We start from the raw sequence: 16,521 nt of genomic DNA, 5'->3' as shown, positions 1-16,521 counted from the left end.
GAAAAACGGACTCCCACTGCAGAGAGAGTCTTGCCTTCCTGTTCACACCTGGTAAGTGTATCTTTCACCTGAGGTCCAAACAGAGCCGAACCATCAAAAGGGGTGTTGGTGAAAGATGCCTTGAAGGGATCAGCGAAGTTACATAACCGCATCCAGGCATGTCTTCTCAAAGCCACGCCTGTGCCTGCGGCTCTACTCGCCCCATCAGCCGCAAATGAAATGAGCCGCATGGAGGAGTTATCGATAGAATTAAGAGTCGCCAGCTGGGAGTTTATCTTGTCTTGAGCCCCCACAGCTAATTGATCTTGCAGGGTATCTCCTAGCTCCTTGAGGAGATCCCTCTGAAGACGGGTGAAGTGGCACAAATAATTCAGTGACCACATGGAGAAGGTCGTTGAGGAAAACATCCACTTCCTGTATCTATCCATCGTCCTAGACTCTTTATTAGGGGGATGGACAGGTACAGAAGTGTCAGCCAACTCCTTTCTCGTGGCAGCTGCTACCACCATGGCATCAACGGACAACCTTTGTCAGAAACTGTTTATCTCAAGGGGCCGTAATAAACTTAGTGAGCCTGCAGGGGGTTGGTTCCAGTGTGTCCGGAGCTGACCACGCCTTCCGAGCCACCACTTCCATTAATGGATCGAAAGGCAGAGACACCCAGGAGGTGGAGGGGTGAGAACCAAACGCATCCAAGTATACCGACTCGCTCTCAGAAGGGTTAAGGGCAGACCAGTTCCTCCTCTGCTTAAGGATCTCAAGGATGTCTGAAAAAGAGACATCTTCAGAGGAGGATCTAGGGGACCCTTCTGAATCCTCCAAGTCAGTATCTGACGTGACCGACTCTGGGGAGTCAACCTGTTTCCTCTTACATTTCTTCTTTCGAGGGGGCTCCTCTGAAATCTCAGGGGAGGCCTCGGAAGAGGAAGATACACCCAGTGGGGTGACCTGGAGCATTTGATCCCCTCACTTGGGGTCTGGAGGAGGGGCAGAGACCGAAGCAGGCACCCTGGGGGGAGGAGCTGAAAGGGCTGATCGAGGTGCAGACTCAGAATTCAGCACGCTCCTCATGACCTCGAAGGCGCCCCTGTCCGGCAGAGAAGAGGGCCCCCGCTCCGAGTCTCCAAGTGGGAGAATGGGGTCGGACAAGGGTCCGATGCCACTCGCCCCCTCGGAGCCGATGAGGGAGACTCGGTGCCCAGATCCCTCCAAGGACGGAACCATTGAAGAAATCAGAGCCGATGAAGGAGCCAAAAGGGGAAGCATCGGTGCCGACGTTTCCAGGATCCGAGCCCCAACAAGCTCCAGCTCCGAACTGACAGGAGGAGTCGAAGGAGGAACTACTTCAGAAAAAGGAGCAGCCACAGCCTGATGAGGAGGGCTAATTAACAGTTTAGCCAGGGCCTGCGATTTGAGGTGTCTACTAACCACTCTCTCCAAGTCATGATCGGACAGCCTCGAGGACCGAGAAGAGTGGGACCTATGGCTCCGTTCAGACTGTAGCAAAGGTGATCCTGGAGCCGAGCGAATCAACTCCAGGGATGGCGACCTGGATCGCTTACGGCTCTGATGGCTCCGGCACCAAGGTCGGAGCCGAGAGAGATTTTGATACTTCGGTTCCGGCCGGAACCGAAATTGAAGCAGATGCTCCACCTGGCGACGGCTCCGTACTGGGAGCTGACGGCTTGGTGGGCTTAGGGGTTTTCACTGGCTGAGACTTTGCCGGACACCCCTCGGGTTTTAGTAATCCCCTGAGAATTAACTTGTTCCTACGCTCCTGTAGGACTCTCGGACTAAAGGCATGACATACCGAGCAAGAGTCCTGCAGGTGTAGGGCACCCAAACAATAAGCACAATAAGTGTGACCGTCTGTCAGAGACATTTTCTGACAGCACGAGTCACACTTCTTGAACCCTGATACCTTGGTATCCTTTGACATGTTATAGAAAAAAGGAATACCGATGGATGAAATTTAGACTAGTGCAAAAAAAAAAAAAACCACACACACACTAGTCCCACACCTTCACACAAAAATTTAAGGTAACTATACTAACAAAACTAAGAGACTATGATCTTAGACTACAAAGGCTAAACACTACTTCCTACTAAAAACAATATAAAAGGTAAGGGGATAGCCTCTAACTTAAACGGCCTACTTAGGGAGATGGGGGGAGGGGAGAAACTCCCTAAGTAAAAACGAGTTTCCTAAGGGTCAGAAAACACAGGGAAAACTAAGACTAGTCTACAGTACTACTCTGATTTAACAAAAAATTTGAAAAATATACACTAAATTTAACTACTAAAATTACAAAAGATTAATACAACCTGAGCCAGTGAAGCGCAACCTCGTAGCTGAAGCGGCAAAAAGGTTGACCTCCGCGTCCCCCATTTCTGAATTATTAGGAAGAAAGTGTTTCTTTTGAGCTGCCACTCATGGGGGGTCCAAAAGCTTTCTGCTTAATTGGTCTGCCAGGGAGTTGAGAGAGCCTAGCAGGTATTGTGCTAAAAGGTGTAGTTGCATGGAAGAGGCTGTGAACCAAAAGGTCATGGCCAGCCTGCAAAGCGGGTAGGAGTGAGTCCCTCCCTACTTGTTGATGTACCATATCACAGTGGTGTTGTCTGTTTTGATCAGGAGAAGCCCTAGAGACAGAAGGGGTTTGAAAGCTATCAAGGCCTGCTGCACAGCCATCATCTCTTTTTGACTGATGTGCAGGGGAGTTGCTGGGGGTTCCATTGGCCCTTTATGCACCTGCCATCCAGGTGTGCACCCCAAACATAGTCTGATGCATCTGTGGTGAGGGTCTGGGCGGCGGGGAGTGGGAAGAAGGTAAGTCCCTTGCTGCAGGAGCAGGCTTCTGCCCAACAAAGAAATTCCTTCCTCAGGCAAGGAATAATAGGTAGAAGTGTTGACACCAAAAGCTCTTTAGATACCACTTGAGTTTCCTCATATGTAGTTTGGCATATGGAATTGAGGGGTATGCAGGATGCCATGAACCCCAGGGCTTGCAAGTATTTCCTTGCAGAAAGCTGGGGCCTGGTGGCCAGTTGAGAGAAGTAAGCTGATAGGAAAATTCATTTCTCTAGTGTGAGACATGCTATCTGGGATGCTGTGTCCAGACTTGCTCCCAGGAAGATTATCCTTTTGGTGTGTACCTGTTTGGATTTCTTTTCATTGATTGTGTACCCTAGGGAGGTTAGTAGGTCCTTTACAAAGGCCAGATCTTTGAGCAGCTTTTCCTGGCTGTCTGCCTGAATGAGGCAGTCGTCTAAGTAAGGGTAAACTTAAATATTTCTTTGTCTGCAAAAGGCAATGGCCAGAGCCAGGAATTTTGTAAAAATTCTGGGAGCAGTAGATAAGCCAAAGGGAAGTGCAGAGAACTGGAAGTGTTGAGATCCTGTCCTGAAGCGGATATATTTTCTGCAGGACTCCCTGATGGGAATGTGGAGGTAGGCCTCTTTTAGGTCCAAGGTGGCTAGCCAAGTGTCCTTTGAGAGCATGGGTAGCAACTGCTGAAGGGTGAGCATTTTGAATTTTGGAATCACCAGGAAGGTGTTTAGAATGGATAGATCAAAGATGGGGCACCAGGTGCCCTCTTTTTGGGGCACCAGAAAAAGTCTGGAGTAGAAGCCTAGGCCTATCTGCTCTGCAGGTATGTGCTCTACTGCCCCCAGGAAAGCAGGGAATGGATTTACTTTTTAGCCTCTGCCCACTGATTTGCTGGTAGATCTGGGAACCCTTTTGGGGTTGGAAGGGTGTGGAAGGAGAATTTGTACCCCTGAGACACAATGTTCAGAAGCCATTGGTCCTTGGTAATGGTGGCCCGGTGCTTGAGTGAAAGGAGAGTTTTCCTCCTAAGGGTATGTGAAGGTGGGCAGTGGTGAGGTCGGGAGAGGGTAAGTCATTGTGAGTTCTTACTATAAGGGGGTGGCTTAGAACTCCCTGGTTTTGAAGTGGAGGCAGTCCACTGCTTAGATCTCTGCAACCCCTGAGACTGCTGTCAGGGAGGTCTATTTCCACAAGGCCTAGGCTGGCCCTGTTTACTAGAAGCAAGAAAGGACCAGTTTGGAGGGAAAATGCCTGCTGAACCTAGGGGGCTGTAAGAAATCCTTAACAGTCTGCATAGAGTTTGCTTTTTCTTCCATCTTTTTTAAGACCTCTTCTGCTTTAGTACCAAATATCAAAACAGTAGACATAAGACTGAGAAACAAACTAAAATGACCAAACTAGAATGAGCAAGGGCAAGAACACGCAGTACAAAGAAATACGTTGAATCCACTTTAATCCACTTAAGCGCTTTTGGTCAGCGAAGTACGCTGACTTCTTCAGAAACTGTTAAAATTAATTAATTAACCACCTGACCTTTATATAAACAGACAATTAAAACATCTTAAACACGTGGCTAAAAAAAGCCAATCCATTAATACTGTTTAGAATAACTAAACTGAAAGTTCTCAAGACAAGAATAATGACAATGGATGTTGAAACAATACAGTACATTGTAAAAGGTATGAAATAAAAAAGTAAAATTAAAAAGTGAAATTAACCAGTCGTTTTCAAACTTCACTGAAAAAGTATCAATAAATCATAAATTTGAAAATTAAACTAAGCACACAGTGACCCAAACTATGCAGAGTCTAATTATTTCACCATAATAAATAACCCAAATTATACCATATAGAGGAAGAGGCTCATCACTTGAGGCTATTCAGTTTAAGTACACTAGAAATAGAACAAGTGTCATTGAGACCAGGGTGGCTATAGGCATTAAGCCTTACTTGCCACACCAATTCCAACTCCTCAAGTTTTAGTGGTCTCGGTCCTCCTCTACTATCAGTATTAACTTGATCAATAGCCAAAAAGTTGAAGTTATGATTCTGATAACCAAAATTGTGTTTAGCTAGTGCATTTTCAAGTTTACATTTTCTAATTGCATATAAATGTTCGTACATTCTGTCCCTAAGTCTTCTTTCTGTTTTTCCTATATAGAAGGCCGGGCAGAGTGTACATCTAGCTAAATATATAATAAAGGAGGAATTACAATTAAATCTATGGTTCAGTTTGTAAACCTTACCATTTATATGGAAACAGTTAGTTTCTTGCACATATCTACAATAATTACAATTGTAACACTTAGACATCCCTGAGTTGCGTGTTGTAAATGTATCTTTATGTTCCAATAGCACTTTGAGGTTCTTCCCTCTCCTGAAAACCACCTTAGGGTGTTCACCTAACTTATCTAAAATAGACGGGAACATTTTAAACAATCCCCAGTTTTTCTCCAAAATGCTTACACAAGTGTAACTATCTTTACTAAAGGTAGTTATAAAACTTACTGTGTTATTGGTGTTGATTAGTAGCGCTTCTTGGCTAACGTCTTCTAATAAACTAACACAGTCTTCCCCCTGTCATGATGGGCAAAGGTGTGGAAGTTGAAGTGTCTTTAACTGGTAATACAGGGATATAAATGTTACATCTTCTCTTCTCTGTTACCTCATGTATTAACATATCTAACAGTGGTTCAGGATAACCTCGATGTAAGAACAAATTCTTAAGTGTAAGACACTCTTCCTGAAAGTCGTGGTCTAAACTGACCATCCTGGCTGCCCTCACCAGTTGGCCTTTAACGACAGATTTTTTTCTGATAATGTGGGTGACTACTTGAAAAGTGGAGGAAGGTGTTTGAATATGTCTTTTTCCGAAAAATCTTAGCAACAAAACAATTCACGATGGAGTCTTCTGGTGTTAAACAAAGCACAGAAGTGACATTGTGGTCTGGGCCTAGACAAGTGACGCAGTAAGAGTGGAAGTCCCGGTGTGGTATTTGTTTTCCACAGGCGAGACAATTATTAACTTTTTCTGACATTGGTTAGTGCAAGAAAAAAGGATCCCCAATGGGGTACTTAGCTTTCGAAGACTTCAACTTCAGTTCAGAAACGAAACTCAGGTAGCAGCCGACCGGTACTCATGCGAACTGCTTCTGCTTTGGGCTCCACGGCAAGAAAGACTGATGTAATGGCTTCAGCTTCCTTTCTTTATACCACTGATGACCTGAAGTCAGTCCTCAAGAGACAGCAACTGATGCAGATATACTAAGTCTCTGGTATTCAGGCCGCCCGAAGGCTACCTTGGCAGGGATAACCCAAATGTGATGACTGCAACAGTGAAACACGAAGAACATCAACAATCATATAAACTGCCCACTTGTGCAGTAATGTTACAATATACCAAACGAGAATGTCATTAATTTCCATTTAAGGTTGCCTTGTCTGAAAGTATCTCAAATTGCTATTATAGTTTTTTTTTAATTTATGCTGCATCTAAGTGATTGGATGTCACTTATAATTATAAATTAAGTGAGAATCATGCATCCCCAAAACTCTTCAGACATGTCAGCAAGACCAAGGGACCCAGCTATGCATCTATGAAGTGAGTGAAAAGTGCTCCGAGACTCACGATTCATCTTGCGAATATAAAATCATCACCTCGTAGCTTCCTAGAATGTTTCTTATTCAATTTAGTGAATTTAATGGAAAATGGGGAAACGACATGTATATTCAAGGCATAGGCGCTTGACTACTACCTACCGTCTTTTAACTTTCAAAATGATTAGACATTGATAAATTAGTATAGAAGACCATCCAGCTGCAAGTTACCATTACTTACTAACATAACTATCATTCTGCTACAGAATACATTCCTTCAACATAAATTCAATACAGTTTGTCACATAGAACCTTAGAAGAATTAAAGAATCAGTCGAGTGATATGCAAAGAAAACTAACTTGTCTAACAATCCTTCCCATGCACACTAAGATTCAAGATATCTAACAGCAAATCAAGCAAACTATTAGTCCCATAGTCACTTATTAACTCCCCATAAACCTTTCAATTAAAAAGGAGGAAAAAAGGGGGGGGGATGAGAGATACGGCATCTACTATGTAATTCTAGTGCTTAATCTAAATTAATTTAAAAGCTTCAATAAATACCTCATATGTAGAGAGAAAAGGGAGAAAAATAAATGAGTAAATAATTATACATACGTTTATGATAATTGACATGTAAATCACACTTTATTAGATGCTTTGAGGGGTTTAGTGAATACTGTAGTTTTGGATTCTGTCTTTTGTTTCTTCTTTTTTTACACCTGTCCAAGAATTTGTTTCAGGAGATCTCTTCAGGGAAGAAGATGATCAATCTATTTCTTCTGGAATTGTTATTATATTGTTATATTTGATAAAAGTAGAGGCTTCCTCTAAATTGCTAAATGTCCTCATTTCATTTGAGTAGAAGATTTTAATTTTTGCAGGATAAACAAGTTGTGCTTTTACATTGTTTTGCTTAAGTAATTTCACAAGTGGCCAGCTTTTTTTCTCAAGTCTAGTACTCTGGTAAAGTCATTAATTTCCTTATCTAGATAGGATAGGACCTTTACTACAACTGACCTTGGAGGTGCAGTAGATGAAGTAGTGTGTGTCTTCCCTATGGCTCCATGTGCTCTTTCTATGCCATAGGAGAAACCTTCTTTTAAGTCTAAAAATTCAGGTATCCATGAATTTAAAGAAGGATGATGTCCACACCTTCGGTTCTATCAGGTAGTCTGAAAATTCTGATATTAGTTCTCCTTTATTTATTCTCAAAAGCATCTACTTTGTTGATAAGCCAGGTGTTCTGCTGTAAAAAAAATTCATTTTGATTTGCTTCTTCTTTGAGTCTCCCCTCTATATCACTCAAGGATATTTCAATGTCTGATATTTTAGTTTGATGCTGTTGAAGTAGTTATCTGAAGACATCAGTTTGTTTTTGGCAATTTTCTTTAAGATTTTCTAAGTTTTCCTTAAACCCATCCATTTTCAAGGATAATTATTGTAGTGTAGTAGACCATCATATGCATTTCTTTCTTCAAGAAAGTCTCAGAGTGTGAGTTCTTTGAGTTACTAATTTCCACAAAGAAGAAGCATCTCCAAATTAATTTGACAGGAAAATCTCGATGAAAAGCCACCAAAGTTGTTATTTAAGTAGTTCAGATCTTTATCAACAGTATTTAATTATTTTTGTTTGATAAAACTAAAAAATTTCTCATATTTTAGAATAGTTTTGTGGAGCTCTAAAAAAGTGCTGCTTTACGTTGGCCAGAAACTCAATTCTTGACGTCATCTTATGCATTCTTCAAAAATCCAGAAAAATCCACAAGCCAAATTTTACTTCTTCCAAAGTTCTCATTACTTCCTTAACATTTAACCAAAACAATTGTTATCATCCATGGAACATGTCTGCTGTGACCACAGTGGCTGCTACTCCTTTTGATACTTGTCATTGCAAATCTCTTTCACCACAATCGTACTTTCCAATAGTGTTTCCAACTATCTCCCAGCCTTTTAACAGAGAACCTCAGACAGTATCATTTTATTACTCAGTCCCACAATTAACCTTATTTTATCATAAAAAGTAACTTTAATTAGCTGCAATTTATAGAAAGTACAGTTGTGTACACTTACCATAAATGTAGATGTTCGAGTGCATTCATTGTTGCAGTCATCACTTGTGGATTATCCCGGCTGTGTAGCCATCGGCTGGTACGAGTACCAGAGTAAAGGTTTCCCTCCTGCGTCAGCTGTTCTGTGAGTGTGGCTGATGTCAGGTCCTCAGTGCTATAAAGGGAGACAGCTGACGCCATTACATCAGTTTTTCTTGCCCCAAAGGTCTTGAACCCCAGAGAAGATATATACAATAGTTAAGTAAAAAGGGGGTAGATGGGAGGGAAACAGGACTGCAACAGTGAATACACTCGAACATCTACATTTATGGTAAGTGTACACAACTGTACTATATTCTTCGTGTTTCACTGTTGCAGTCATCACTTGTGGGAAGAATCCCACAGCAGAGGAAGTGGGTGAAGGAAAGCTGCACAATTATGGGGATGTTATCATGTCCTGCAAGAATGCAGAAGCAAATCCTGCCCTGGTTTTGGAGAAAGTAGTCAGCTGGTAGTGCTTGGTGATATTGTGGATAGATGTCCAAGCAGGAGCTTCCAGAATTTCCTTGGTAGGAACCCCCCTCAGTGAAGGTGGAGGCTGCTCTTGTAGAATGGGAACTGACAGTTTTGGGAGGACTCTTTCCATGGAAGGTATAGCAGAAATGTATACAATGAGAGATCCATTTGGAAATTGTTTGCTTAGTAATGGGTTTACCCTCTGCCCCAGGGGTGAATGAAACCAGGAGTTGCTCAGTTTTCCTGATTGATTTGGTCCTGTAAAGGTAAAATCTCAACAGTTTGTGCACATCTAAGGTATGCAAAATTCTCTCCCCTCTATTTGTTGGTTTAGGAAAGAAGGTGGGTAGGTGTATGGCTTGGTTGAGGGTTACCTCAGAGACCACCTTAGGCATGAAGGAGGTGTTTGTTCTTAGAGAGACCCTGTCCAAGTGGAAGATAATGAAAGTCTCAGTAGCCATAAGAGCCTGAAGTTCAGATACCCTCCTAGCAGAAGTGATGGCTAGCAAAAGGGCAGTCTTCCAAGAGAGATATTTGAGACATGCTGTGGAAGCTGGCTCAAAAGGCGGTAGAATCAGCTTTTCCAGGACAAAGTTTAGATCCCAAGCTGGTGCAGGGGGCCTTCTTTGTGGTCTGATGTGAGCCACACCTCTGAGGAACTGCTTCAAGAGATGTTAAGAGAATAAAGGCTGATCCGTTTGGACGTAGGCTGAGATAGCCAAAGTGAGTCTTGATAGAGGATTAAGACAAACCCTTATGGAGGAGCTCTTCCAGGTAGTCCAGAACCAGGGGTAAAGAGGTGGTAGTGCTGGGGGGCTCCTACTGAAGCACCAGCAGGTGAATCTCTTCCATTTAGAGGAATACGATTTTCTGGTGCTGGGTCTGCGAGCCTCCTTAATAATGTCTTAATACCTGATTGCTGAGGGCTGTAGAGTTAACTGTCTTTGAGGAATCAGCCATGCTGTTAACTTGAGTGTGGCAAGGCATGGATGCAGGAGCTTCTCTCCCTGTTGTGTGAGAAGATCTGCAGTGGAGAGCAGGGTAAAGGGAGGGTGCATACTCATGCTGAGGAGTATGGGGTCCAGTGCTGCCTTGGCCAATCTGAGGCAATCAGGGTAGCTCTTGGGCCTTTTCTCTGATCTTGAGGAGTAGAACCTTGGGTATCAGAGGAAGTGGGGGAAAGGCATACACAAACAGGCTGCCCCAGTGGAAGGAGAGGGCATCCACCCTCCAGACTTCTGGGTGAAACTGTCTTGAGCAGAATTTGGCCAGCTGACCATTCTGGTGACTTGAGAAAAGGTCTATGTCTGGCTCCCCCCAGAAGAGAGTGATCTGTAAGAAGATCTCCCTGTGCAACTGCCACTTGTGGGGGTCCATGATCTGTCAGGGTGTTTTGCTTCCCTGGGAGGTATTGAGCTAAGAGATACAGTCCCAGATTCGATGCTGACTGCCAGATTTCCATGGCAAGGCAACATAAAGGGTAGGAATAATTGCCCCCCCCTGTTTGTTGATGTACCACATGACAGTGGTGTTGTCTGTACCCCTGGTGATAGATGCTCTTGAAAGGTTAGCATAGCTCTGTGCACTGCCAGCATTTCTTTCAAACTGATATGGAGACCTAGAACTTCCTGTTCCCAAAAGGCCTGGGTTTGCAGAGTTCCAGTGTGGGCTCCCCAGGCAATGTCTGAGGGTGTCTGTGGTCAAGGTCTGCTTGTGTGGCAGAAGGACAAAAGGAAGGCCCTTGTTTAGGGAGCAAGTCTGGGCCCACCAGAGGAGATAGGTCTGTTTCTTGTGGGTGAAGAAGGCCACTTATGTGAATGTGTCTAGCAGAGTGCCCAGGAAGGCAATCCATCGTATGGATAGCAGCTGGGATTTCTCCATGTTTACTGTGAACCCCAGTGAGGTCAGTAGGGTCTGCACAAAGGAGAGGTCTTGTAGGAGCTTTTCCTTGGTTTCTGCCTGAATGAGGTAGTCGTCTAGATAGGAGTACATTTATATGGCTCTCTGTCTGCAGTAAGCAATAACTGGAGCCAAGCACTTTGTAAAGACTCTGGGAGCAGTGGATAAGACAAAGGGCAGTGCAGAGAATTGAAAGTGCTGGGACCCTGCTCTGAACCTTAGGTAACTCCTGCAGGACTCTCTGATAGGAATATGCAGGTAGTCATCCTTCAGATTTAGGGTCACTAGCCAGGCTTGTGGTAGGAGCATAGGCAGTATTTTCTGTAGTGTCATAAGTTTGAATTTTTGAACCAGAAGGGACAGATTCAGGGCAGAGAGGTCCTAGGATAGGGTGCCATGTGCCCTCTTTTCTGGGAACCAGGAACAGCCTTGAGTAAAATCCCTTCCTGGTCTGTTCCTTGGGCACGGGTTCTACAGCACCCTTGGTGTAAAGTTTTTTGATCTGGCAAATAGCTTCTGTTGTCTGGCTTGCAGGGAAGTCTGGGCAACCTGATCTCCTTGTTTTTTCTTTGAAAAAGAATCTATACCCACTGGTAACAATTTTCAGGACCCAGAGATCTGAACTGATGGCCTGTCAGTTTTCTAGGAAGCGGGAAAGTCTTCCTCCTAGCTTGTCTGGAGACCTGGGGGGCAGAGGGGAGGGAAGGGAGTCATTGTGAGTCTCTGGCGAAGGAAGTGGGCTTAGAACTCCCCTGCCTTTGCGGGGCAGTGGACTACTGCCTAGTTCTTTGTTGGCTGTGTGCCTGTGGCCTAGGGGTTCTGTCTCTGCATCCTGAGAGGGAAAGTGCCAGTGCTTAGTAGGGAAGTTTCTGCTGAACCTGGGAGGCTGAATCTGCAGAAAATCCTTTACAGTCTGCATGGATTTGGCTTTTTCTTCCATTTTCTTGATGGCCTCCTCTGCCTTGGGGGCAAATAACTGCTCTTTATCCAAACAGGCATCTAAAAGTTTGGATTTTAGCTAGTCAGGCAAAGGTTGCTCCCTTAACCAGGCATGCCTTCTGATAATTGATCCTGTAGCTGCAGCCCTAGTAGAGGCTTCCAAGGCATCATAACCATAATGTAAGGAATGCTTTGCTACCTGAGAGCTAGACTGTATGAGGTCTGTTAATTCTCTGGTAGTGTTACTGTTAGGCAAGGGAGATATTTTCTGTTTAATGAGTTCAAGTACATTCTGCTGGAATTTAATCATATGAAATTGACAGATTAATGTCCTAACAGCTAAAGTGGCTGAGGTGTAAACCTTTTTACCCATCCTGTCTAGAGCTCTGCTTTCTTTGTCAGATGGGATCGGGTTTTTCGAAGAGCTTGCACTAGCTCCCTTAGGGTCCTGAGTGATTCCTTCAGGGTCCACAGTAGGGTTTTTAAATAGGTATTTGTGAGAGTCATGCATCCTGTAATATCTATCAGGTTTTCTGGGTGCTGGAGGGAGAGAATATGGAGATAGGGCCAATTCTAGGAAAACATCCTCTACTACATCCAGGATAGGAGGAATGGGCAGGGGCTTATGCTGAGGCAGATCTAAAAATTCTTTTAGACTGGGGGTAATCCTGGGCCTCCCACTGAAAATGTTCTTTGAGAGTGTTTAGAGTTTCCCCAAAAGAAAGATCCTCAGTGGGAGAGGCAGTTGGAATGGGATCATCAGCATCAGAGTCCTCAAATGCATCTTAAGGGCTGGTCTTCCATATCGGACTCCTCCAGGTCTGAATCCACTGATTCCTGGTCTGAGAGGACCTCATGGGGGGGGGTCTCTTTTTCTTTTGGCTGTTATGGAAGGGGGAGGTTGGCTACCCCTGATCAGAGTCATCAAGTCCGCTGCCATTCTGAGAAGTTGCTGTGAGTGAGGGGCTGGCTGGTTAGCAGGTTGGTGGCTGGGGCCCTGTGGAAGGTTCTTTGTGGGGTATATTTTGGCTTGGGCCTAGCTGGTTCAGTAGCCTTATACAGAGTCAGTTTGACTGTCGTCGTTGTCGTCGGTCTAATCCTGACTTCAGATGTCAGTGGGGACTTTGCTGAAGCTGGTGCCTGCAAAGCAGCTCCAGACCCAACTGAGTGAGAAACAAATGACATCTTGGCAGGAGGAGGTTGATCCGGTGGCGTACCGGACTCCGAATGGGTCTTGGTAGAGGCCTGCAGTGGATTGTTTGCTGTCATCAGGGGCTGCAAAGGCACCTCACTGAGTTCAGCTGTAACCTTGCTTTGAGAAAAGGTAGATGGCAGTCCGGGGTCATCAGAGGGCCTAGTTTTTGGAGGCCTATCCTTGTCTTTGACTTTTTTCTTCCTAGGAAAGTCAGTAACTGCTTGAGAGACTGACGCCAGTTTGTGTTGCTGGAAAGACTGACTAAAATGCCTCCTTACAATATCAGCTCTTCTTTTTATAGTACAAGCATTAAAGAGGGCACAGAACTGACACCCTGGAACATCGTGGTCTGGGCCTAAACAGGTGATGCAGAGAGAATGGAAGTCTCGGTGTGGGATCTGCATTCCACAATTGAGACAGTTATTAACTTTCTCTGACATCAGTTTAAGGCAAGAAAAGATTCCCCAACGGGGTACACAGCTTTAGACTGTTGTCTTCACTCTGGCAACAGCCGACCAACACACTCACAAAACTGCTTCTGGTTCAGGCTTCACGGCAAGAAAGACTGATGTAATGGCATCAGCTGTCTCCCTTTATAGACCTGACAACCTGATGTCAGACACACACTCAGAACAGCCGTCGCAGGAGGGAAATTTGTACTCTGGTACTTAGGCCGGCCGAGGACTACCCAGCAGAGATAACCCACATGTGATGACTGCAACAGTGAAACACAATGAACATCAGTGGACACAACCAACTTCTTTAAGCATCAAAAGTTTTTTTCCCAAACTGTGATAGTCCTGAGGCCCTCAAAAACAAAAATCAAGGTCAACAATACATACATTACTTATATCTGTTGACCAAGAATGTCTGACTGGGATATCCCCATCTTCACTGCCATCCAAGGGAAGAAAAGCTCATTACTCTTTTGGGAAAACATGGCTAGGCTTAGAAAGCACCCCCCCCCCTCCACACACACACACCGCAGTCATTAACTTAGTAACAATCTATGAAAAACACTGAGTGCATAAAGGCAATAAATATCAACACCACTATCAAGACGTTATGAAATTTCATAAAATATGACTTGCTGAACAAGTGAGTTGAGACAATAATAAACATATATACACAGTAAATATTAATTTGATACACTGTTACTTATAAAGGTTATTTGACCACATACAAATGAGACTTATGTACAGATAAGATGAGAGTAACTTAGAAAAATATTCTGGCACACAACATTTGAAATAAAAAAGTAACCCACTTGTTAAAAAAAAACACCCATAGAAAAGCTCACCATCTGTTCATCTTCTTTGGAAACCCATGCTGTGTTCTGGTCGTGCTCCACAATTTCGGTCTTCAGTCGTGTTTGAACCTTTTCTAGATAGGCTGAAAAAGCCATTCGTGCTTGAACTTTGCTAAAAACATGAAAAATAGAAACAAATAAATAATTTAACTATTTTGTTTTCCTTCTCTGATATACTTCTGTAATTCTCATTTTCAAATCTAGAAAGAAAAAAAATTACTTATCAGAATAACAATGTGTTTCTAACAACAATAATGTATATTCTTCACTTGTGTTGTTCTCTTATTACATAAGACCGCTGAACAGGAGATGGAATACTGCTTTTCTTTCAGTTCTAAGGCAAACACAAAAGCTAAATACTTGTACAGCTGCATTCACACCAAGTATCAATACTAAAATCTGGAGACAAGGCACACACTGTTAAGGTAACAAGGTGCAATAAAATTTCAAAAAAGAAGATATCTACTATTGAATACCTAGCAAGAGGTCAACAAGGGAATTAGTGGTGAGATTCTACGTGGAAGACACTCAAATAAAACAATAAGTAATAATTGAGAAATTCCAAGAAATGGTGTAAACCTGTTTGAGGAGTTAAAGATAAATAACCTTTCTCAGGTGTTCAGAAAACTCAAGCAGATACTTGTCAGGGCCATGAAGTGATCAGTTTAACAATTCTATATACAAAGGATAAACAGTACAAGACTAAAACAAAGTCAAATATTGTATTCATTCACAAAAGCTACTGTGTCTCACTAACCAAAGGGGAACCAGTGGAGAACTATTTGAGAATCAAAGGTGCTGAACATCTTGAGATCTGTGACCCCAAAACAGGCATAGTCAACCATACTTCTCCTATAGCTCCTCTCAAGCAACCTCACTAAATTCTGTAAGAACCACAGCAGAGCCATATGCTGGGTGTTATGTTTGGTGCCAGCAAGAGATGTGATTCTGAGCTAAATAAGCAACTGTGAAGAGAAGAGATGGAAACTGTACAGTGACATTAAAGAAGAAATAAATAAATGGCTAATTGGTAAGTTACAGAGAACAGTAGTGTGAGGGGAGATCTTGGTATTATAAAAATTAAATATTTTATTAATTTAGTGGTTTACTCACTGATTAAGTGAAATGATCCTGAGATTCTTACACAAAAGGCATATACAACAGCAGTCAAGAACAAAAGATGACAGTTATCAAGCACTACAAAACGTTTTATTCTACCATGCTTACAATAAGAGAGAAGAAATCAGATGAGAAGGAAGTAAAAATTAACAGAAGCATAGAAAAGTGAAATGAGGCACAAAAGTAGTGGTTAATATTAACCACTGTGTTTGAGAGAATAACATCTGTAAGCTTTAGTTAAGTACTTTTTAAAGTTTTTTTTTCTTTCTTAAAGGATAATACATTCATAATGCTAACTGATTTACTATTCCAGTTTGCAGATACTAGCTTTCTGAAAGCCTTTGCCCCTAAAACTACAGTAGAAACAGTCTACCTGAGGTTAATGATTTCTTGGTTAGTGGTCCAAAACTGCAATGATGATTTGCATCTGTTAGCTTTTTTGGGCTAGTGGACAGGGCCACATTCTTACTGTATCATCCTGAAGGTGAATGCATTATACAGCAGTGTGGTGAACATTGTGTATCCTTTTTGAAAATGTTCATTCTATGGCAGTAAAATCTAAGTTGTCTGTGGACAAAAAAGGTGGTAATGGATTGGAGTTCTCCTCCTCCTGTGCATTCAAGAACAGTAGAATTATGGAGGCACTGTCAGCCTCCAGTATGTGCTTCAGGAATGTCTCCATTGTGGACATCTGAGCTACTATTACACCTTCCTCATGCATTACTGCTTTCACTAGGACTCCATGAGTTAGGCTTTCCAATGTATGACTTCTTCAGTGTTCTTCCATCTCAGCCTTGTTACTGGTCTGTATTCCAGCTTCTGGTGGTTTACTGACTGAAATTCAACACAACCATAGGACAATGTTTCACTACGTATGGTTCATTCAAGGTAGCTGAGATAAAATCCCCTACTGCTATTCTCCAGTTTTTATATCCCCACCTCCATTTTCCACAGGAAGTCATTGCCTTCATGGTTTCAGATTTGCACACTGCTTTGTGGGTATTCTTCTTTGTGGATGTGTCACAGTACAGTTAGTATATACAAGTAAGAGGGATGTGACAGATACAGG

At 43.0% G+C, this 16,521-nt stretch overlaps 1 protein-coding gene across 1 annotated transcript in view; it reads right to left on the bottom strand.

Annotated features, from left to right (window-relative positions):
* Positions 1 to 16,521, bottom strand: part of TTLL5 (tubulin tyrosine ligase like 5) — a gene marked incomplete in the record, with an annotated part of 5,893,562 nt that overhangs the window by 2,397,439 nt on the left and 3,479,602 nt on the right. Inside the window, 1 exon segment of the mRNA XM_044073865.1 lies at positions 14,325 to 14,445. Within this exon segment, the coding sequence (XP_043929800.1) occupies positions 14,325 to 14,445 (121 nt within the window).

The sequence above is a fragment of the Protopterus annectens genome, chromosome 6.part0 (genome assembly GCF_019279795.1).
Source record: "Protopterus annectens isolate FY-2018-M chromosome 6.part0, PAN1.0, whole genome shotgun sequence".
NCBI classification, from domain to species: Eukaryota; Metazoa; Chordata; order Ceratodontiformes; family Protopteridae; genus Protopterus; species Protopterus annectens.
Note: the sequence above shows the minus strand (reverse complement) of the source record. Positions and strands in the feature narration are given on the sequence as shown.